The sequence below is a fragment of the Pleurodeles waltl genome, chromosome 7 (genome assembly GCF_031143425.1).
Source record: "Pleurodeles waltl isolate 20211129_DDA chromosome 7, aPleWal1.hap1.20221129, whole genome shotgun sequence".
Taxonomy (NCBI): Eukaryota; Metazoa; Chordata; class Amphibia; order Caudata; family Salamandridae; genus Pleurodeles; species Pleurodeles waltl.
Window position 1 is genome coordinate 721,470,821 of NC_090446.1, and position 24,802 is coordinate 721,495,622.

Genomic DNA, 24,802 nt, shown 5'->3' on the forward strand with positions numbered 1-24,802 from the left:
AGGTGTGCCCAGGGCCTGTATATCAAATGCTACTATTGGGCCTGCAGCACTGATTATGCCACCACCATGTGTAGCACTGTACACATGTCTCAGACATGCCACTGACGTGTCTGTGTGCGCAGTTTTAAACTGCTGTTTCAACATCACAAGTACACCCACTTGCTGGGCCCAAAACCTCCCTTTCACTACATCTAAGTCACCCCTAAGGAAGGCCCAAGGCAGCCCCATGGGCAGGGTGCAGTGTAATTAAAAGGTAGGACATGTACTGGTGTGGTTTACATGTCCTGATAGTGAAACACTGCTAAATTAGGGTTTCACTATTGCAGGGACTATCTCTCCCAAAGGTTAACATGGGGATTGCCTTGGAATATCTTTCACGTGTAATGTCCCATTGGGAACAGATAGAGATCTGGTGTTTGGGGTCTCTGAACTCACAATTAAGAAATACATCTTTTGATTATGTTGTTTTTCAAATTGTAACTTGGAAAATGCCACTTTTAAAAAGTGGGCACAATCTTGCTTAACCATTCTGTGCCTGTCTGTGGAATACAAGTCTGGGAAGGATGACAGTTGGGCTGTTTGTAAATTCACTCTAGACAGTCCCACAAAGGGAGCATATCCTGATTGGTCTTCATCGGCTAGAGTGGTGGGAGGAGATGACCTTTGCACCTGAATAGGGCTGTGCCTGTCCTCACACAAAGTAGTCAACAACCACCTGGAGTGTGTCTAGGGCAGGGCAGGAAAGGAAGGGTCTTGTGCACTATTAAGAATTTCCTTTGAAGTGTGCCTAATTCAAAAGCAGAAATGAGTATAAGTACTGGACGTCCGAGACCACAACTTTAGAATCCTTCTGGACTGAGGACATTCTGCAAGGAAGAAAAACTAGATGCAGTTGCTTGCTGCTTCTGTCCTGTAAGTGAATTGACTGACCTTTGCTTTATACATTCTGCTTCCAAAGGTTCTCCAAGGGCTTAGACTGAGTTTGCCTTCTGTTAGAAGTTTCAGGGACATCAAAGACTTCATCTGAAAGCACATGGGCTCTCTTGCTGAGAATCCTGACTCACCAATTGGTGCCAAATCCAGTTCATGGGCCTTAGGGAGTAAGGTCTGGTGTAACCATGAAAAAAACAAGTACATCGACTCCCAAGCGACTATGGAACTGGTGCAGCTGTCTGACTCCGCACTGCTGCCTGTACTGGATCCGTGTTCCCTTCTGCGTGCAATGACCATGACTGACGCAGCAGGCCCTAAGCCACGGCAGTGCCTCCAAAGTCCCACCAAAGTGTGAATCCTGACTTCCGTGTCTCCATCGTCTGGGACACATGACTCCACTGCAACATCTGTGGCCCTGTGGAGTGATCACAACACCCCGAAGCCGATGCCTCACATCTTGACTTGCTGGATTCATCGACCCCGCTGGATCATAAGGAACTGAAGCCTCACCCCCTCTCCTGCAACCGTAAGGAACCAATGCCTCACCTTCCCTGCTCTCAGTAAGAAACCAATGCCTTACCTCCCAGGTAGCAGTAAGGAACCAATGCTGCACTAGCTCCAGTGACGCTGCGCTTCCCCTACTCCGTGCAACGTCTTTGCTTCCTCATCTTTTTCCAAGGTACTGTGCCTGGGGTCCATGCGATTCCTTGACCGGCCCACTCTCCATTGCGAGTGGTGTCGGACTGTTCAGAAGGACTCCGTCAAAGATGTCATGCTAGCCCCAGTTGGAGCTATTGTGTTTTTGAGCACTTTACTGAGATTTAATCTTGGAAAATGTGTATCTCAACTTGTGTATGTTGGATGGTTGTCGTTTTGGTCTTGTTTTACTCAGATAAATATTGGCTATTTTTATAAACTGGTGTGGAGTAATTTTTGAGTGTTTTCAGTGTGTTACTGTGTGTGTATAAATACTTTACACATTACCTCTGAGATAAGCCTGACTGCTTGTGCCAAGCTTCCAAGGGGTTGCGTAGGGGTTATCTTAAATGTGTGACTACCTTACCCTGACTAGATTGATGGCCCCTACTTGGACGGGGTGCAAACCGCTGCCAACTGGAGACCCTATTTCTAACACTATTGCTATACAACACAGAGATTAAGTTGAGCACAAATATGGTAGTCGAGTTAAACTAGGTAACTATATTGCTTTATAATCAAGGAAACTTGAAAATGATTAATTTGCCCAATGTAGGCTGGGTTTTACAAATAAGTATTGTCAACCTGGCTTTAAGATGCATTTGTTAATGATGAAAGTATGTCAGTCCATAAATTAAACCAACCAGAGAGCGAGGAGAATGGAGCAGGGCTGGTATATACACATTTTTGATAGGGCTTCTTTTGGTTCAGAGTCTGATCCTGCTTCTGTTCCAGCAATAGCATTACAATACCCGATCAGGGCAGGACTGGCTATGGAGGGCATCAGGCATTTTCCTGGGAGGCTGGAAAGGTGGGGGCCATATTTGCATGGGTGCTGTGGTAGGTTTTGTGACTGGGGGCCGATTTTGCAACGATGCTGCAATATGAGCTCCCAGTAACAAAAGCAGCAGTGTTTTGCACTTGCACAACCTGGGGGCTGGTCCTACAAAATTGCCAGGGCTGCTTTAGGTTTCCCAGTCCGGCCCAACATCTGACTGCAGGGGTAGAAATAGAAGTGCCAGGGTTACCTGGCTAATAGTAATGTCTGTTCATGGAAAAACAGTGCAGGAGGTGGATGCCTACTATTTCCGATAGATTTCAGAAGAAATAGTATTTTCTTATGTCTATACTCTATGTATTTCAGTTACCAGAAGTTATGGCTTAAACCAATACTATTTAATCTGGTTGAGTGGGTCTTCACAGCATTTTGGTCATGCAAGTCTACCTCCCACTTCTATGTGATCTTTGTCTAGCTCTCTACTAGACCTTGAACGGTAAAGAGAAAGTTTATAACCGGAACTTTGAAGCATCTGGTCTGAAATTGTAGATCTATGACATTGTATTATTTGCAGAATTACTCGTTACTCTTATCATGTAAAGATAAAAGTCAATGGACCATGAACTTTCACAGCGTTACTGTTTTGTGGATGTCTCATATTTATAACTGGTCTTAACCAGGCTCTCGGGGCTCTTGCTTTGTTAACAGGCTTTGTCATCAGTTTAGAACATATTCAATGGCAGACACCTTCCAACACCATCCCTCCCAGTTGGGGGAACACCTGGTACCCACAGCATCAGTTTCCTGCAATAGGTCCTATTACCCAAAATAGCTTAGAGGCCACACAAGGTTATTTGTAGCACTTTACAACCCCCAGTAAAATATGAATAACAAATAACTATGATTTGTATAATGAAGTGTGTATTATGAGTATTTGAAATATAAATTATTGAAAATATTGTTTCTTAATTTATTATTAATTAACAGATTAAGGCCCTCATTGTGAGAGGCCCAGTAAATGGCAGCCCTTGTGCAAACACCAGATTGCAAAATGTTTTTCAATTATACGTTTGTCAGAGTTTACCACACCTGGTAATTACCAGTTGCAACAAAGTCTGAAACCCAGAGTTAAATTGTGAACGATCAAACTTGCAGAAATTTAACAGCTACAAAACGCAAGGGATATGCAGATTTTGGTTCAGAAGCACCATATCCATATATTATTTTATATGGTTGAGGGATAGATCTATGAGGGGCTTCCTATATTTTCAAAATTGCAAATGGAGATGAATCGAGGGTCCCAGTGTGCCAGAGTATTGGCTTCCTACACAGAGAACATGCAGCATACATTTCCTCTAGGGAGCACAATGTGTAATCTACCACTAATCATTGGGGGTTATCTGCCAGTGTACAAGAAATATCTGATGGGTCCTAAAGGCATCGCCCAACCTGAAAGGGCTGCACTTCTGTTGTCTTCTTCAACCATGATTGCTCTGCAGAACATACCTGGGCCAGATTTACCAAGGTTTCGCGCTGGGGCAAAGTGTTGCAGTGCCACAAAGCAGCACATAGTATATACTATCCAGTGTAAAAGGTGTCTTGCACAGTAAAGGTGCCATTTTCTCAGCACGAAAACCACTTTGCACTGCTTTGTGTTGCTTTCCTCAAGGGTTGCTACAGGGGAAATCAGAGTAAACACCCGTGGGTTTAGATGTAAAGCTCATTCTGCTAAGTGACCCAGATTGGGCTTTGGTAAAAAAAATAAAAAAAAAATACACGAAACAAGTAAAGGAAATGGAAAATGTGTTTATTTCTAAAAAATAAAACATTGCACTGCACAACACACCTTAAATGCACGTCATCCTTCTGAATTTGTGTAGCACAAGGACATGCTTCCAGTACAAATTCTGCATTAGAGAGTAAACAATCACCCCTGCACTGAGGCTCAAGGCTGTGTGGCGTACAAGGCAGCATTGTTACAGCACCATGCAGGGAATGCTAAGAGCGGAAAACTCATCTTAGTAGCTTCGACTCTGCGCTGTGTTGTCCACCTCGCACAACTCAGCGAGAGTACAGCACAATTGATTGCTGTACTAAATTGCATAAAAACTTAGCAGCTGTGGTCATAGTGACTTCTAGGACACTCCAGCCACCGGTGAGAGCGGTGATAGTGTGTTTAAGCTGCAGATCATATCACTGCGAAGGAACGTGAGGGCACGATGAAGGGGATAATCTCAGACTGAACCACAAGCTGTCATTGTTAGGCTATGCACTAGGTTTGCTCTCATTCACATTCAGAAAGCACCCATGACAAGGTTGTGCCTTTCACACCATAAATTATACCTCGGTGCACATTTTCCCAACGCGAAGGAGTACCGTGTTTAAAAAAAACTTTAAAAAAACTCGTGAGTTTAATTCATTTGGGCACAGTTATTTTCCTTTCGTGTTAAAAAAATTAAATTAGTTTTGAATTCCATGTTTGAACTACTTGAGATTCTACAAACGAAGTATTATCCCGTGAATCTCTTGGCCATAAATATTTTATATGTCAAGACATTTTTTTCAATTTTAAGTTCAATATGTTTGTGCGAACTGTACTGTAAAATGACCCCTTTCTTTCTCGTGGCTGATATTCTACCTCAGTCGCATTTCTCACACCTGTGGGGCAGGTGTAATCCTGTTATCACAGGTGTCTGACTACGGGGATTCTTTGCTTAATTGCATTCGTTATAAAGGCGATGCTGTCTACAAGTAAACTGTATTAGCTATGTTAAATTTCATTGGGAAAGATTAAAACATTCCCAGTTAAAACACGTTTTTTCCCTTCAGTTTTTACAATCATAAAGGTGCTACTGAAGTGCAGAAGAGGGCTCTCAGAAGAGGGCTGACTACTATGGTTCTCACTGATAAAACATTACACTCATTCTCAGTAAAACATATTTATTGTGATCTATTCATTTTATAGAAATATCAAAAATCCCATTTAAAGTGGCACCAACTTCTAAAGCGGAATATGCATGCATTATTTTCTTTGGATTAGTTCATGTTAGTGAAGCTTACTGTTCTTCCGATAACATTGCTTTCTTGACAATGTCGTTATCTAAAAAATAATTATATAATGGTGGGTGCTGCTTGACATAATTCAGAAATATTATGCACAATGGTATTCCATTCCTGCATAAATGGCCCAGGGCCCTTAAAATTCATGCCACCTATTGTGAAACTATGCAACTATATGTGTGCCCAGCTTAGTCCCACAAAACCTCACTTTTAACAAGAGTAGATTTCTTGTGGCCTATCATTGTACGAGCCCTGAGATTCAGTAACTAAGATATTCTGAGTTTCTGACAGTCGCTGGGGTGGGATGAGTAATGGGGCTTCATGAGGAACTGGCACCACAGTGCAAGGGAGAGAATGCAGGGGCACGCGCAGCCACCTGTATATAGTAAATTAGCCAGCCCACAAGGACAGAGTGCAGGATAGAAATCTGTCTCAAATCTATTGCTGTGTCGTAATGAAACAAGGACAATATGATTTTATGTGTAACGTCGATGGTTGACACATTTAAGATGTGCAAAAAGGCCCAAAATTCTATTACCTCTTAAATGACATTGGTTTACATCCACACAAAAAGATGATGGACGGAATGCTAAACATAGTCAAACATTCACCCCCAGACACAGGTCTAGGTTAAATCCAAATGTTTTTTACTCACCACGCCCCATCAGTTTGGATCCAGTCACATGCTTGACCCTGCTCCCCCTGGGAACAGTCCAACCCAAACTGCCAGGCCAGGTCCTCTCTAGACCGAAAATAAGCATCCTGGGACCCGTTTCGAGGTATCACCTCTCATAAACCAGGCTATCTTCAACGCATCGACATACAGACTGAGAAGTATTACGAATTCAAGAATAAAGATTTATGGAATAAGATTATATTGCATTTAATCATCACGGATAAACTACCATTCGTTTGCAGTATTCATCAGTACCACCTCTTAATGTGGACTGCATTTGCTAAATTTGATTGGCAGCCCTTTCTTGTATATGTAAAGGAAGATTGAAGTGCGGCAATGGTCCCACCAAGTACCTTTTATTGCGAAATTGAAATCCAAAACTTGACACACCTTGATTTTTGTATATATGTGTTTTATCGTTATGTCTTGTGACAAGTCCAGTTTGTGAAAAATGGTGCATTGTATTATTATGCTTTTTAAGATAAGGAGCGGGACAGTGTGTGACAATTTTTTTTTGCGTAAAAGTATTGGTGATGTAAGCAATGAGATTTCCTTCCGTGATTAATTAAGGTTTTCACTGCTATTTGAAACACGTTTGTATCTTTCCCTACTTGATACCATTATTGTATTACTGTCACTAGGACCTTATAGGCATCTCTCTCCTCTGAGACATCTGGAGGGGCTCCCATATGAAATCCTTCTAGTACTTCTAGGAAGATTCCCATCTCCATTAGACTAAATTTTACAAGTACCTGCACCTTTGTCTTGCTCTGGCAGAATATCGTCCATGTTTACACATTTATCTGCCATTCTAGAGAGGACCATTGACTGTTCCCCTCACTTTGCACTGTTTGGTATTCAGAAGGATGTTGCAGGACTCAGGGATGAGCATACTCTGGTTGGCAATGGCAGGGACGTGGTTGAATGTGATATTGCTTGTTTATGAATGTCTCAGACACCACATACCATTGCAAAATGTTGTTCCATGATGGACTGGTGGGCCAAGACCGTCGAACCCATCTATATAGCCCGGGGCTGCACTTGTAAGCATGGGAAGATGTGGGGGAAGTGTGTGCATACTACAACCTTTATGGCAAACGATATGTGGGTCCCACACCTTCCCATTGTCTGGTGTCATGACTGTGTTTTTATGCAGTTTCTGTGTATTACTCCTGACCGTTGTTTTGTTTATTTAAAAAAGACGGAATATTTTAATGAACATATACTTGTTTGAAATGTTCAAAATAGCATATGGTAACTTTATGAGTGTGTGTGTGTGTCTAGTCTGTAGAGCGCTTTATGTATGTTAGGATTACATGGCGAATTCTGGAACTTTGAAGTCTTGGAGCAGTTGGCTCTTTTCTTTGGGCTCGGTTTGATGTTTTTCCCACTTGAAGAAAATATACTCGCCTTACCCTCTTTGGAGTCTTCATCTTCTTTTTATATACTAATTTATTATATAAAATACGTTTGTTGACATCACTGCCTAGAGCCACATAGTAAAGCGCAGCTCAGGGATTTGCTGGATATCCTTATTAAACATTCAGAAAATATTGTTTTAATGGTAGTTTTCAAAGAAAACATATGCTTGCCACTTCTTAAAAACAAGAAACACGTGGTTGAAAACATGTTAGGATTTAGATGCATAGAATCCAACAGAAAATTGTGTTATCGTAGTATGTGGGCTAGAAAGGTTTAGTCTATGGGCAGTAGAAAGAGTAAGTTGATTATTCAGTCAATTGTGGCTCAGTTCAAGCATCATTTGTGGAGTAAGCCAGTCACGTTTTAAAGAAACAAGACTATAAAGCTAAGCTAGCCACACATGCATTATAGGTGCAAGTGCCTCAGCTGGCAAAAACATCACCTGGTCTTTCTTTCTAATCCTACTGACAGAATGGGTTAGTGGTAGCCCACAGTGAGAATTTGACTTTCAAACAACTAGGTTTAAATAAACTTGCATAAATAGATCAATTAATCTATCAATGGATATCTATCTTGAAGGGTTTTTATGTGACATTACAGAAGGAGATATTCAACACATAATGACACCCTTAAACTGATACAGTCTTAAAATGTAGATGTATTTCTAGTGGGAAACACCTGGAACAACGAGTCGTCAACCGCGAAGTAGTGGAAAACGAAAGTGAAACAATGCTTTTGTTTTCCCCGATTTCCTTGTTTTAGGGCCTTAACCACGCATGTGTGAACCACGTACATGTTTGGTTAAGGCACAGAAGAAGGGAGTCAAAGCGATCAAGGAGGAGGTAAGTTGGGCTGGGTTTGGGGCTATTTTTTTGGGGGTGGGGTGGGGTGCTCGGGGTGATTAGGGTTTAGGGGAGGGGGTCAGGGTTTAGGTTTTAGGGGTGGGTTGGGTGGTTGGGGTGCTTTAGGTTTTACGGGACGGTGTGGGGACTCAGGGTTTTTCTAGTTTTTGGGGGTGGGGTGGAGACTTGGGGTGATTACGGTTTAGGGGTGGGGGAGGAGGGTCAGGGTTTAGATTTTAGGGGTGGGTTGCGGGTTGGGGTGCTTTAGGTTTTAGGGGAGGGGGTTGGGGTTGTGGTAATTTTGGGGATGGGGGGTTGGGGTGGTTGTGGGTTAGGGGGTCGCAGTAATTTTTAGGGGTGGGGGCCAGGGGTGACGCATGCTGGAACCATGCATGCTGATCACTAATGCCTTTACCACAAATGCCTTTACAAGAAAAAATCGTTGTTAAGGCATTTGTGGTAAAGGCATTAGTGAGAACAACGAGGTCGTTGTCCCAACCTCGTTGTTTAGGCATGGGTGGTTGAAGAACTCGTTGTTACAACATATAACCATTTCTAGTGTGGAGTTGATCTATCATCCTTCAAACATGAATTTACACTACCTACCACTCTCTAGTGGTTGTAATACAGCCAAAAGATGAAATGGTGAAGACTTTTGGAGAATGAATGAAAGAAAAGAGAGTGTATTCCTCAGATAGATTTTATTATTTGGAAGCTGAAGCACAGTTAGGATGGCAAAAGGCGGATTTTCAAATGGGAAACATTTAGAATAGTGCAAGAGGGAATTTAGAAGCAGAACTTATTTTGAGAGTGAGAGCAGTTAAAGATGAACAAGCCAACATTTGGAACACAGGCAGAGACTGGTGAGGTTAAATAATTATTTGCATGAAGGTAGTCATTGTCATAAAGGAGAACTTGGATTCCTGTGTGGAGGTTACATTTCTCGCTTTGTGACTCCCTATAATCAGGTGATATGAAAACCTGGAGTTGTTTTCCAAAAGAATGTAAGTTTAAGGACTGTATTGAAGGGAATCAGATTGATGTGTCAGTGAGATACATCTTGGCTCTTTTTCAATGTTTGATGCCACCATCGAGAAATATGTGCTTTTCCAAGGAAAATTATGATTACAAAATTGGTACTTAAGACATACAATATAATATGTAATTACCTGAACGATCTTCAGTTTGATTATGCTATGAGTTATAAGAAGTAAGTTGGAACATTAAGTTGTTATTTTTCTCTGAGAATCAGTTTGCACAGACGTAAAACTTGACGTTTTCTAATATGAACATGTTTGTTCAGTTTGCATATTTTTCTGCTTTGAAGAAAAAAAATGCTTTTTTGAGCTCAAAAGAACAGGAGTAGGTCTTAAGGTTATCAGAGTGTTTTTGAAATGTTTTAAAGATCCAAAGTGCGCTTACTTTAAATTTTATGAAAGGGTACTGAACCTTCTTTTAGTGTAGATAACCTATTCATTGGGGTTGAAGAGGAAAATATGTTAGTGGGATTGAGTAAGATGGGCTATGTGAAGCAAAATAGTGATTTGGATCTGAATAATAAACCTTCGTATAGAGTGCCACCCTACAAAGATATCATATACATTAAAAGAACATGAACTTTAAGCAGAAAGAGTAGAGGCAGTTAGGGAGCTGGAAAACCACTGCCTGAGAGAAATCCATTTATATTAGTTTTATGGGCATTGCTCAAATGATCATTCACCCTATAGGAAATTGCAAGCCATGATGAATGAACAATGGAACATAGGTGATTTAACTGAATGACCATTGACACCACTATTCAGAGAAGCTCTTTGAAGCATTTGTAATAAGAGGGTAGGTGTGAGAACGTTTTTTATTAGTTAGGGCAGATTGGTGTCCACCACATGTAATAAGGTCCCTATTTTGTTAGGTCCAGTCAAAGATTTCAGTATTTAAAACATGAGCTCAACCCCTGGTAGCAATGGCACAGAGCAGACAGGTTTAACCTAGAGAAAATGTGTAAAGCATTTAGAAGTACCCAAACAGTTACAAAGTCAATAGCACAGCACAATACAGGGAGTGCAGAATTATTAGGCAAGTTGTATTTTTGAGGATTAATTTTATTATTGAACAACAACCATGTTCTCAATGAACCCAAAAAACTCATTAATATCAAAGCTGAATATTTTTGGAAGTAGTTTTTAGTTTGTTTTTAGTTTTAGCTATGTTAGGGGGATATCTGTGTGTGCAGGTGACTATCACTGTGCATAATTATTAGGCAACTTAACAAAAAAAAATATATACCCATTTCAATTATTTATTATTACCAGTGAAACCAATATAACATCTCAACATTCACAAATATACATTTCTGACATTCAAAAACAAAACAAAAACAAATCAGTGACCAATATAGCCACCTTTCTTTGCAAGGACACTCAAAAGCCTGCCATCCATGGATTCTGTCAGTGTTTTGATCTGTTCACCATCAACATTGCGTGCAGCAGCAACCACAGCCTCCCAGACACTGTTCAGAGAGGTGTACTGTTTTCCCTCCTTGTAAATCTCACATTTGATGATGGACCACAGGTTCTCAATGGGGTTCAGATCAGGTGAACAAGGAGGCCATGTCATTAGATTTCCTTCTTTTATACCATTTCTTGCCAGCCACGCTGTGGAGTACTTGGACGTGTGTGATGGAGCATTGTCCTGCATGAAAATCATGTGTTTCTTGAAGGATGCAGACTTCTTCCTGTACCACTGCTTGAAGAAGGTGTCTTCCAGGAACTGGCAGTAGGACTGGGAGTTGAGCTTGACTCCATCCTCAACCCGAAAAGGCCCCACAAGCTCATCTTTGATGATACCAGCCCAAACCAGTACTCCACCTTGCTAGCGTCTGAGTCGGACTGGAGCTCTCTGCCCTTTACCAATCCAGCCACGGGCCCATCCATCTGGCCCATCAAGACTCACTCTCATTTCATCAGTCCATAAAACCTTAGAAAAATCAGTCTTGAGATATTTCTTGGCCCAGTCTTGACGTTTCAGCTTGTGTGTCTTGTTCAGTGGTGGTCGTCTTTCAGCCTTTCTTACCTTGGCCATGTCTCTGAGTATTGCACACCTTGTGCTTTTGGGAACTCCAGTGATGTTGCAGCTCTGAAATATGGCCAAACTGGTGGCAAGTGGCATCGTGGCAGCTGCACGCTTGACTTTTCTCAGTTCATGGGCAGTTATTTTGCGCCTTGGTTTTTCCACAAGCTTCTTGCGACCCTGTTGACTATTTTGAATGAAACGCTTGATTGTTCGATGATCACGCTTCAGAAGCTTTGTAATTTTAAGAGTGCTGCATCCCTCTGCAAGATATCTCACTATTTTTTACTTTTCTGAGCCTGTCAAGTCCTTCTTTTGACCCATTTTGCCAAAGGAAAGGAAGTTGCCTAATAATTATGCACACCTGATATAGGGTGTTGATGTCATTAGACCACACCCCTTCTCATTACAGAGATGCACATCACCTAATATGCTTAATTGGTAGTAGGCTTTCAAGCCTATACAGCTTGGAGTAAGACAACATGCATAAAGAGGATGATGTGGTCAAAATACTCATTTGCCTAATAATTCTGCACTCCCTGTAAAAAAATCTCTCTTCAATTTCTCAAATTGATAAAAATTCAATAAGTAAAATGACACTAAAACAACAAAAATCCAATAAGTGGAAACAGTTATATGATTTTCTTTAGGTTTTAAGTTTTAAAAGATAATGGCCCTCATTCCAACCCTGGCGGTCTCTGACCGCCAGGGCGGAGGGCAGCGGAAGCACCGCCAACAGGCTGGCGGTGCTTCCAGGGCTATTCTGACCGCGGCGGTAAAGCCGCGGTGAGAAAAGGGGAACCGGCGGTTTCCCGCCGATTTTCCCCTGGCCCAGGGAATCCTCCATGGCGGCGCTGCTTGCAGCGCCGCCATGGGGATTCCGACCCCCTTCCCGCCAGCCTATTTCTGGCGGTTTTCACCGCCAGAACCAGGATGGCGGGAACGGGTGTCGTGTGGCCCCCTAACAGGGCCCCATGAAAATTTTCACTGTCTGCTTTGCAGACAGTGAAAATCGCGACGGGTGCCACTGCACCCGTGGCACCCCTGCAACTCCGTCGGCTCCATTCGGAGCCGGCTTCCTTGTTGCAGGGTCTTTCCCGCTGTGCCGGCTGGTGGCCTTTTGGCGGTCGCCCGCCGGCCCAGCGGGAAAGCCAGAATGGCATCCGCGGTCTCCTGACCGCGGAGCGGCCATTTGGCGGTGACCGCATGGCGGGCGGCGACCGTCGCCCGCCGCGGGCAGAATGACCGCCAATATCACCAAGAAGTGCAAAACACCAATTGTGGTCAATGGGGCTATAGACCGTAACCTACCCACAGTTATATGCTGACTGCGATTGAGCACGGGTCTGATACACTAAGTGTGTGCACTAGGGCCTTGAATTAGGGATGGTCCAAAAGGTTTCAAGGACCCATTGTGTAAAAGGACTTTGTTATGTTTCTGAGGAAAAACTGTTATCCACTCTGGACAAACGTAAAACTCAATACGATTTAGTGGAACTGCCAGTCGGATACATTCTGTGACTAGTCCCCTTAAAGCTTCTGGAGCAAAAGTTTTTTTAAATGTTTCCAACCACAGGAGTGAAATTCCAATGCCCCCGGAGCTTAGGGGTAGCATTCAGAGATTCTCAGGGTGTAAGGCAAAAGGTCAGCAGCAAAGTTCAGCTCATGTTCCAGTTGCACTGGTCAGCTGGCATTCCTCACAGGAATGTCTTCTTCAGTTTTTGTTTGTTCCTGGAGACACCCAGGGGATCAGGTTTATGATCCTTAGAGACCTCTCTGCCCTTGGATTTCAAGCAGAAGGGGGTGCAAGCTCCTTAGGTTCACCTGGTACCCTTTCATATGTCAAGCAGTATTCTTATGGGATGCCACATTTATATCTGGCACTATTCAGTGGGTGAGGATGACTCCAGGGCACTCAATAACCAATATGGTAAATGTTTCTGGGGCAACCATACCCACTTTTTCAGTGGTTTACGTTTACCTTAATGCAAACAAACCCGAAATGCCATGCACCAAGGCTTTTTGTTTAAGATTCAGAAAGTGTTTGGCCACACTAAACTTGAGCTCTGAGGGCTAGTAATCTATGTAGAGTATCATAGGAAAATCAAAAGTATCCTCCCTCAGCTAACATTAAAATCCAGTTTGGATCAGGCACTGTATCCAGAGCACACCCTGAGACAGAGGTCTGGTAGGATAAAAGCAGGTTCTTTTAGCAATCAGACAGGGAGTGCTCAAGAAATGTCTTAGCATCCTGTTCTCTCCTTTTCAAGTGCTCACTGAGTGTTTTGTGTGGCTCAAAAGATCCATTAAGCAGGATTTGACAGTATGGTTTCCAGAGCATGCCCACAGCCCCCACTCTGAATATTCTGAGTAGTTCAGAGGAGTCATATGTGCCCATTCAGACCATCTTATTGTTTGCTTCTGGGGGGCATTTTAGCCCTATTTCATGTGTATTCCCAGGCTTGAGCACAGGCTGGCAGAGGCATATGTTAATCGGCCTCCTGGTAGTTCAGGTAGGTAAAAGGCAACATTTTAAAAGTTACCTTTCCTGAATATTTATTAAAAATCTGACTTTGCCATTTAATTAATTATTAATAACTAATAACTATTAAAAATAGTGGTTTGGTTATTTTTCTAGCTTACCTCATTTCCGAGATAGCAGTATTAGTTTTTTAACCTGCACACTAGTTTTCTACATAGGAATGATAAGACCTTCTAGGACTGTGCCACTGTAGGGAGACTGTAAAATGTATTATTTAAAAGGGATGATTTTAACTCTTAAAAATAATTATTTTGAAAGGCCACTTCAAGCTTTAAACTGCAGCTGTGAGGGCATAATGGTAGGCCAGAAGCCATGTTTTCTTTTGTCACAATAGTGGATGCCTCAATACGTCTGCATAAACACACTATATACCATGGCCCTATAGAAAAGTCAAATATTTCGACCTCAGATTAGACAATTTCTACCTGGTGTATGGTTCTTAGCTCATACACTAGACCCTTTTCAATAGTGCCCCAATGTGTAAATCAACAAAACAATCATCAAATAATCAGGGTGACCACACAAAAAGGAGCATTTTCTTATGGTAGAATTTAATGTGTTTTGTGCTATAAATTCCCGCTTGTAACAAAATGCTTATTTATTGACATGAAAGGAAAGGATTGTACTTGCCATTGTGACTCTTTATTTTAATTATTTTGGAAAAAGCCCAAGGGAATTCAGCAAATGTATAGCAAATATTAAATTTATTCATGTAACAACCTTGTTGAGAACCCAACCGTAAAGTCTTGATTGAATATCTGGTGGATTATGCACTGACTGATTAAAAATGATTTAGAAAGATCCAACTGTAGCAATCTAATTAATGAGAAGAGTTTCTTATGTTGACAAAAGGACATGTGAAATTATCTGATTGGAAACCCTTTTATGTGGGGATTTTCTTCTACCCTACAGGGTGTGGAAAGCATAAACTTGATCAGTGGAATGCTTGATAAATACTCAGCTACTGGTGATCTCTCAGGGCCATGTCCGTGTCCGTTTTTTTGCCCACTATGCCACCAAAGAGACCAGTCACAGTCCTGCTCCAAGAATCAGAGTCCACCCCAAAACGCCAGGGCACATCCCTCCAGCAGGCACACAAGTACCCCACTGGTTTTGGGCTACATGGGCCTCGTCAGTGGAACAATGAACATGGGAATGATGAGTAGCTTGAGTCACACATTTTAAATTATTAAAAATGCACACTTAATGAGTGTCTTCAGTTGCATGAGTTTTGGCCCGTATCAGGAAATTCTAACTGTACATCTTCCGGTGTGCATTCACTAAGCTGTTACATCACCGTGCACCATTATGTTAGAATTTGGAATCAACAGAGTGAGGTGAAATGAATTAGGATAATCTACAGCTGTGTTTTTGACATTTTATTTTGCTGAAGGACTAGGATCAATTTTAGAAATTTCTAATTGGAAGCAGGTTGTTACTTTAACATGTTGTTATGTGGTAGAAATTCAATAATCAAAATAACTATTAAACAACAAGAGATGTGTTATCCCATTTTTCTTTATATTCTCTTTAAATGATTTCGACAATAAGCCAATTTGTTTTAAAAACAGAACATCCTCTAAACTGAAATCTTAGGGGCATATATTTGAGAGGCATGCACTGCAAGAGCGTCACTTTTTTGATGCTCTCGGGGTGCAAGCCTCTCAGCCACATCCATGAGGCCATGCAAAGCCAATTTGTGTGACTTTGCCTGGCTTCGTAGATATGGAGTAAGACAAAGCTGCGCAAGCTGCTGCATTGCCTCACTCTGCACCAGGGAGGCGTTTAATGGGCATTGCAGTGGATTGTCCCATGCAACACCCAAGAATTGTGATGCTGCCCCAGATTTACAAAAAAACTGGGGCAGCAGTAAAACCTTACACCTCTCGAGAGCAGGCATTCTCTTTCCATGTGTGCTGCATTCTTCAGCACATAGAGAAAGAGGAATGCACCTCTCTGGATTGATTTTGTGCAGGAAGGTATCCCTTACTGCACAGAAACAATCCTTAATGCAACGTAGGCATCTTTGCACAATGGTGCAAGGAAGCCTGCATTGGCGTTAAGCAGCCAATCGTGCGCCATCACAGGAAGAAAGGGCAGGAATTCACTCTATCTCATAAATGTGCCGCATTCCTGCCCTTTCACATTGCCGTGGGTCAGCGCAGCAAGAAGACTTGCAGCACTGCCTTACGCCAATTCCCCGTAAACATGGGCATAACAGTCCACACGTAGGTCACCTAACTAAAGGTCCAGATCTACATAACATGAGATCTTCAATGTCCACCAAGACATTTTTACAATACAATTAAAAAAAAATGCTGAATAAATTTACATCAAAATAAAATTAGGACACATTCTACCAACAAAATGCCTAGTATGACTAATTCTAGGAAATTATACTTATTGATTGCTTCTTTTAACTATGTCCTAACCTCTTCCAATCTGCAAACCATTTGTAGGAAGGGGACCCCTTGTCTCGCTAAGAGTTCCCAAAGGAAGAACGAGTCTGGAACCATGAGGTTGTGAAAAACGAAAGTGAAACAACGCTTTCGTTTTCCATGACTCCCTGGTTTCGGTACCTTAACCACGCAGGTCTGAACAACATACATGCGTGGTTAAGGTACAGAAGGGAGTTGGAGTGAACGCGGTGAAGGAGGAGGTAAGTTGGGCTGGGACTTGTGCTGATTTGGGGGGTGGAGGGTGGGGTGCTGGGGGTGATTAGGGTTTGGGGAGCAGGGTTTAGGTTTTAGGGGTGGGGGTGGGGGTGGGGACTCAGGGTATTTTTTGTTTTTGGGGTGGGGTGGGAGGCTGGGGGGTGAGTAGTGTTTAGGGGAGGGTCAGGGTTTAGGTTTAAGGGGTGAGGTGGGGGCTGGGGTGGAAGAATGCTGGGTCGTGCATGCTGATTGGTAATGCCTTTACCAGGAATGCGTTTACAACAGTAAAATAGTTGTGAACGCATTCGTGGTAAAGGCATTAGAGTTTAGAACGAGGTCAATCAATCAATCAATCAAAGAAATTTGTAAAGCGCGTTACTCACCCGTGAGGGTCTCAAGGGGCTGGGGGGCTGAGGGGGGGCAGTTGGACGATCACTGTTCGAATAGCCATGTCTTGAGTTTTTTTCTGAAGAGAAGGAGGTCTTGGGTCTTGGGGCGCGATATGAGAAGGATATGCCTCCTGTGGTGGTGTGTTGGATGCGTGGGATTGTGGCGAGTGCAAGGCTGGTGGATCGGAGGTAGCGGGTGGGGGTGTGTACGTTTATTCTATCGTTGAGGTAGGATGGGCAGGCGTTGTGGAGGGATTTGTGTGCGTGGACGAGGATTTTGAAGGTGATTCTTTTATCTATGGGGAGCCAGTGAAGGGATTTGAGGTGTGGTGAGATGTGTTCGTGGCGGGGGAGGTTCATGATGAGTCGTGCGGCTGTGTTCTGGATTCTCTGGAGTTTGCGCTTGAGTTTTAGTGTGGTGCCGGCATGTAGGGCATTGTCGTAGTCTAGCCTGCTACTGATTAGTGCGTGAGTGATGGTTTTTCTGGTCTCTGTGGGATTCCATTTGAATATTTCTTTCAGCATGCGCAATGTGTTGAAACAGGAGGAGGTGATGGTGTTGATTTGCTGGGTCATGATGAGGGAGGGGTCGAGGATGATGCCAAGGCTGTGTGCGTGGGGTGCTGGGGTAGGTGCGGGGCCTAGGGCGGTGGGCCAACAGGAGGTGTCCCATTTGGATTTGTGGGGGCCGAAAATGATGATCGCGGTCTTGTTGGAGTTGAGCTTGAGGTGGTTGGCTGTCATTCAGGCGGCGGTGTCGAGGAGTGCAGTGTGGAGGTTGCTTTTGGTGGTATTGGGGTTGCGGGAGAGGGAGAAGATGAGTTGGGTGTTGTCTGCGTAGGGGAGGATGGTGATGTCGTGCGGTTGGAGGATGTTGGCTAATGGGATCATGTAGATGTTGAAAAGGGTGGGGCTGAAGGATGAGCCTTGGGGGACTCCGCAGATGATTTTGGTGGCAGTGGATTGGAAGGGTGGGAGGCGGACTTTTTGAGTTCTGTTGGTGAGGAAGGAGGAGATCCAGTCTAGGGCTTTGTGTTGAATCCCATAGTTGTGGTGGCATGTACGAAGTGTTTGGTGGCAGACAGTGTCAAAGGCTGCGGAGAGGTCCAGGAGAATGAGTGCGATAGTTTCGCCCCTGTCGACTTTGGTTCTGATGTCGTCAGTGCATGCGATGAGGGTGGTTTCCGTGCTATGGTTTTTGCGGAACCCAAATTGGGAGGGGTTGAGTGTGTGGTTTTCCTCGAGGAAGTGGGATAGGCGGGCGTTCACTTGTTTTTCAGTGACCTTGGCAGGGAAGGGGAGGAGAGAGATGGGGCGGTAGTTGGAGAGGTCGTCTCGGTCAGCTTTGGGTTTCTTTAGCAGTGCAGTAACTTCTGCGTGCTTCCACGGGTCTGGGAAGTTGGCGGTGTTGAATGAGCTGTTGATTATGTCTCAAAGTATGGGGGCGATGGTTGGGCTGGCTTTGTTGTACGTCCGATGGGGGCAGGGTCGGAGGGTGATCCAGAGTGGATGGAGTTCATTGTTTTTTTCATTTCTTCCTCGGTGGTAGGGGCCCAGGTGGTAAGTATACTGGGGGTGTGTGAGGGGGGTCTGTGTTGGTCGGGTGGGGGTGGCAGGTGTGTGTGGTATGAAGCTGTTGTGTATGTTCAGGATTTTGCGGTGGAAGTGGTTTGAGAGGGCGTTGCTGAGGGTCTGTGTGTGTGTGGGGTCTAGGTTGCTGGCTTTGGGTTTGGAGGGCTCTTTGATGACGGTAAAGAGTTCTTTGCTGTTTTGGGAGTTGTTGTTGATGCGTTCCTTGTAGTGTACTCTTTTGGGGGGCGTATGAGTTGGTTGTGGTTGCGGGTGGAGGTTTTGAGGGTGGAGAAGTTTGTAGTGGAGGGTTCTTGTCGACAAGCTTTCTCTGCTTTGCGGCATTTGCGCTTGGAGTTCTGTGGTAATCCATTTTGTGAGGTTGTGTGCCGCAATGTTGGGGTCGTTGGTGTTAGGGGGGATTCTTTGCCAGTTGGGAGTTCAGGCGTTCTGTGGGGATCTTGTCCCACATGCGGTAAGGGGTGGTGGGTCGGTGGTGGTGTGTGGGGGGTTTGGTGAAGGAGAAATGGACGCAGTGGTGGTCGGTCCAGTGGAGTTCAGTGGTGTGGGTGTAGGTTGTGTGTTGGCTTGAAGTGAAGATTGTATCAAGAGTGTGTCCTGCTGAGTGGGTGGGTGCTGTGACCAGTTGCTTGAGTCCGAGGTTGTCTAGGAGGGAGGAGGAGTTGTGGTCGTGGGGGGCCTCTAGGTAAAAGTTGAAATCGCCGAGGAGGATGTAATCTGTGGAGGTGAGGGTGTGCGGGCTGTCAGCGATGGTGTCACAGAAGGGAAGCGTGGTCCTGGGGGTCTGTATACAAGTGTGCCTCTGAGGGTGGTGTTATTGTTTATGTGGATAAGGAAGTGCATGTGTTCTGCGTTGTTGAGGGTGTTGTGTGTGTTGGTGGTGACCTTGATGGTGTCTTTGTGCAGGATGGCGATGCCACCTCCTGGCTTGTTGAGGCTGTCTTTGCATTGGAGTTTGTATCCCGTGGGGGTAGCTATGGCTATGTTGGGCTCTGACAAGTGGTTCGTCCAGGTTTCCGTGAGGAAGACGATGTCAGGTGAGTGTGATGTGATGAGGTCCCAGAGTTCTATGGCATGTTTGTGTAGGGAGCGGGTGTTTAGCAGCAGGCAGTTGAGGTGGTTGTTGGGGGTGTTGTTGTTGTGTTGTGTGTTGGTGTTGGTGTGGGTGCTCGTGGTGTCGCTGTGGGTCTTGGTGGTGTTGGCGTGGGGTGAGTTCAGTTTGTGGGTTATTTTGTGGTGGGGCGGTTGGTGTGTGCTGTGGCTGTGCGGTGGTTGGTTGTTTTGTGGTTGTTGTGTTTGGTGTTGGGGGCTGGGTTTGGTGTGGGGCCTGTGGGTGTTGGGGGGTGAGAGGTGGAGCAGGGGAATCGGCAGACGAAGCAGGTGACGGGGCCCTGTGTGTGTGAGGGGGTGGTTTGGGTGCAGGTTGGGCGTGGACCTGGGTTGAGGGAGTGGAGAGTATGTGAGGAGTAGTGGTGTCTGGGGGGGTCTTGGCTGGGAGAGCTAGGGGTACTGGCACTGGGCACGGTCCAGGCGCGGACGGGCACAGATGGGCTTGCCTCTGGTGCGCCAGCGACACGGTCACGCAGCAACCGCCATTAAGAGGGGGAGATGGGAGGGAGGAGCAGCTGGGAGGCGGGAGGCGGAAGGGAAAAGCGAATGGGGACGCGTAGGGGTGGGGCCGCAGGGACGCAGCGGCGGCGAAAAATACACAGACTGGGCAGAGTGGGCACAATCAGAAAACAAGGCAACGAATTTGAAAACGTTGAAGGCGGCAAAGGAAAAGAGCTAGTCACAGTGAAAGAGCAATAGAGAGCAGGAAAGCAAGGCACAATTAAAATGATAAAGGTGGCAAGGAAACGAGCAAGGCACATTGAAAGAGCAATAGAGAGCAGGAAAGCAGGCACAATTAAAACGATAAAGGCAGCAAGGAAAAGAGCAAGGCACAGTGAAACAGCAATAGAGAGCAGGAAAGCAAGGCACAATTAAAACGATAAAGGCGGCCAAGAAAAGAGCAAGGCATAGTGAAAGAGCAATAGAGAGCAGGAAAGCAAGGCACAATTAAAACAAGCAATACAGGGCAGTGGAGACAGTGCACAACAAGTGGGTGGGAAATAAAACAGACACGCTGGGGAAAAACAGACACGCTGGTACAGAAGGGTCTAGTAATGCTTACCAGAAGCCCACTAGACGCCAGGGATGAGGGGCAGGCGGGTGCCTGCGGGTGGAGGAGGGCCTCGAGCACGCGATCGGCCGCGTGGGCGGGGGTCAGGGGACACGGTGCAGCAAGATGGTGCTGCAGGCGCGGGGAGCGATCTCTGGCCAAAAACAGGTGGGGTCACCCACCTGCATCGCGCAGCGACCGCCATTAAGAGGGGGAGGTGGGAGGGACCTCGTTGTTGAGCCACGGGTGGTTTAAGCACCTGTGGTTCCGACATTTAACCGTTCCCAAAATGATGAATATATTTGCCAAACAGTTTAACCATTAGAAAACAAAGAGTATCATTGTAAAGTGCGAAATAGCTGTAACTATAGGGCTGTTAACGCCAATTCTGTTATACACACACAGCATGAACACACAATTATGTCCTGTTATATTTTCCTTCATACCATTACCCTTTATTGACTCCTACCCTATGTTTACATTTTTGTGTTGCTCTTCTGCGGTTTACAAAAAAGAATGGCACCACAACACCACCCAGTTCAATTGCCAGCTTTGAGAAATCTTGGTGACCTAAATACGTATACAGTGGTAAGTTGTTTGACTAGTGTCTAGCGCGTTTCATTTTACTTAAATCAAAATTATTGCCTAGACCTGGACTTACGCTATCCAACCTTCACTGTTGCACACAATATAGTTTTGATTCGAAAATGTTTTTCTGAGATGTTTTATTTCTAAGGTTGTGGATTACATCAGATAGGCACTTTGAAAAATACGTCAACTTTTTCAAAGTGCTTATGAGAGCATAATGCATGTATCCTCAAAGTTACATCGAAAGTCATTCCCGACTACCAAAAATGCGGCAATATCATACTAATGGCACATTGGGCACTTAACTAATACCAAATGACAATAACATGATTCGTTTTTTCGAACAATACAATTAATAACTTATTTTGCACAAAAACATTGGCAGATTGACAGACAAATAAATAGAAGTCAGGCAGGCTAAGCATAGGATATTAATTGTTTCATAAAATAATAGACAGTCAGTGACAGAGAAAGAGAGAATATGAGATACATGGGTGGATTTTGGAATGAAATCCTCATTGATTTATTGGTAAATGATCTTGATAATCAGGTCTCAAACTTGAGTGATTTTTGTCTTGAAAAACTTACATATGTTGTAAAAATCTTGTCAGCCGGCTTTATTTGTCTGCGGATCTCACACTCGTTTGGTTGGATCAATGTTATTCCCTCATCAGAAAAAACATAAAAAATATTTCCTACGCTTAGACCTTGAAGGAAGGATGACAAAAGAACAAGGAGAACAGTATTACTGATTCAAGGCTTCTTGTTTGCACACACAATCAACCATATTGAATAGCAATGTATACATTTTTAGGGATGCTGTGAGCGTTTGCGGTGCAAAAAGCACATTGACGAAACATTAGGAATCCAAGAGATGTGTGGAGGGACCACAGAGAGGTTCAAAAATGCAAAGCTTGGTGAGTGATTGAAAAGTGGTGTAATTTAAGCAAAACTGCGCAATCATATTACATGACTGTTATTTGTACACAGTAGAATATGGTATCAAGTTCGATGACAACCAGCTTCATCATATGACCCAGTGAAAGCTCATAACGAGCTACAAATGTGAAATTTGTTAAGACGTATATTGCAAAATCGAACTGAGCCACAGAATCACACTCACCAAAACATTTTTGATTTGTTTATAAATTCAGATCTGTGATTTTCTTTGCATCAGTGTGGCCATTACTGACCTTAAATAGGCCAAGTGTAAGCAGGTTCGTTCATATCAAATGTTCACAGTGCTTCGAAGCTTAATGATGGTGGATGAATAGCCTTGTGTCAATATGTCAACATGCAAATACAGTAGGGCAGTGTCGCAGAAAGTGTTGTGGCAGACATTGGTATGTCAGTCACAGGACCCCACAAGGATGCAGTACAAAGTATTTTTAAGTTCATTTCTTGCAATAGTAATGTATCCATTGCAAGTCTTGATAATGTACTTATCTGCCAAATTCCATAGGACACATGTGGCACAAAATATATTTTTATGTTCTTACGTTATACATTTCTTAAAACACAATTAGAGTTAATTAGGTAAAGTAATAGTGTTGCATAACTAGACTTGCTGAAGGGGAAAAGTTTTCAGTTAATGTTACAGAATCGTCACTCATGCTACGTTACACAATTATCATTAAGGTCCTTGTTATTAACTGTATTATTTCACCGGGAGTAGCATCGCTGTGTGAAATAACGCAAATTGAAATTATATGTGTATCAGGGCTCAGAATTATGGGGTTTGAAAACTCTGGACCCAATAACTCCAGTCCAAGAGACACTGGGTCACTCGCAGAAGTTGGGACAGGAAGCAGAATTGCGCAGCGCCTGCTTGCTCCCTGCAGCTGTCGGTCGGTGGGATGGAGGTTCAGCGGTCATACAATGCTGCCCTCGGACAAGGCACAACCATGCCCTGAAGCTCTATCAACCCACCCAGCCCCTACCCCCACCAGCAGTCCCTGTACACCTTCTGTACGCTTTCACCAAAATGGTGGTAAACTGCACAGTAAAATACCAAGTCAATCTGGGTATTATCAGGTATTCCTCGGCTTTGGAAAAACCTGTAATGGCTAGACTTTGCAGCAGAGATACTGGGTGGTAAACGGACTTCTTTCCCTCCTGTGTCTTCGGGGCAAGGTCCAGCCAACTCATAAAGCGGTCGTAAGAGATAAAACTGTGCTTGTGAATCACATTTTTTTCTAAACTAGATCATTGTGTAGAACTGTCATTTCCACAGTCTACGGTATTGGGTTAAACCGAGAAAATCTTTCAAGTTCAGCTTACAAACTGAAAAAAAATATATAGTTGTAACTCCCCAGAGGACCTGTATTCAACAGGAAGTAACCTATGGTTTAACAAAGCAAAACAGTGCCAGTGTTATATGTTCCGACTCTGTCAAAGGAAAATTGAGGATGCAAGCAATTTCTTGCACCACTTCCTGAAGACGAACTAGAATAGATTTTATGTGTTGACGTTCAAAGCTTAACTACAGGGCAAGGGCTGTGTGAAATTTCAAAGACTTCCCTCAGCAAACTCTTTAACACAAAATTTGATGTTTGTGTTAAGCAACACCTTGGAAGCCCAATTTATGGGAAATGTTTTATCTCAAAAAATGTATAGGTGAGAAAATCTTTTACCCTAAAATAAAATATTGACATTTTTGTCTGATTGAGACACACAATAAAGTGTTATAAAGATGTCAAACTTTGCAGATTTTTAAAGTTGCAAGCTTTTCCAACCTTGACAAATCATTGCATGCAAAATATTATTTAGCATATTTAAAGGTGGGGGTAGGGGTGGGGACATAAATTAGGACTTCCTAAGAATTAGGGCCCAGATGCACTAAGATTTTGTGTCAGGTTTGCATAGCTTTGATTGGTTTAGTAAATACAAAGTAACACATGGCAGCACAAAGCACTGCCTTACATTATCTTGCATCGGCTACAAAGGCTTGTAAACTTGGATTTGTCACAAAGAGGTAAGGCAACCTGACTGTGGCATAACAAGAAAAACATAACTTTTCTCCTTGTTACTTCTTCTTTCTTGAAAGTTGACTTTTCTCTAGGGATTGTTTTTGTGCAGGAATGTATGCCCATAGTCCAGGTACCCTTGCACCATAGTGCAAACATGCCTGCATCCACAGGTGTGCCAGCACATGGAAGGAGCTGAACAGCGCCATATCTTATTAGGTATGGCATTGTTCAGCTCTCACCCGTCCATGGAACTCAGCTCAGTTACTTGCCATGCTGTGCTGCGTTACGTGAACTATTAGTAAACATACACCTTAAGATCTAACACTGACTCCCCTTAAAGCCCTAATGCCCTAATCACAAGTGACCAGTGATCCTAAGTGGTAATTGTGCACGTAAACAGCTCTGGTTGGTGTTTTCCATTTACTGCACGTTTTCA

General features: G+C 43.8%; 1 protein-coding gene across 2 annotated transcripts in view; it reads right to left on the minus strand.

Annotated features, from left to right (window-relative positions):
* FSTL4 (follistatin like 4) overlaps window positions 1-24,802 on the minus strand; it is a 2,214,882-nt gene that overhangs the window by 90,151 nt on the left and 2,099,929 nt on the right. For both annotated transcript variants that reach the window (XM_069199198.1, XM_069199197.1), the window contains one exon: window positions 21,986-22,104. In XM_069199198.1, the coding sequence (XP_069055299.1) occupies window positions 21,986-22,104 (119 nt within the window). The remainder of the gene's footprint in view (window positions 1-21,985; window positions 22,105-24,802) is intronic.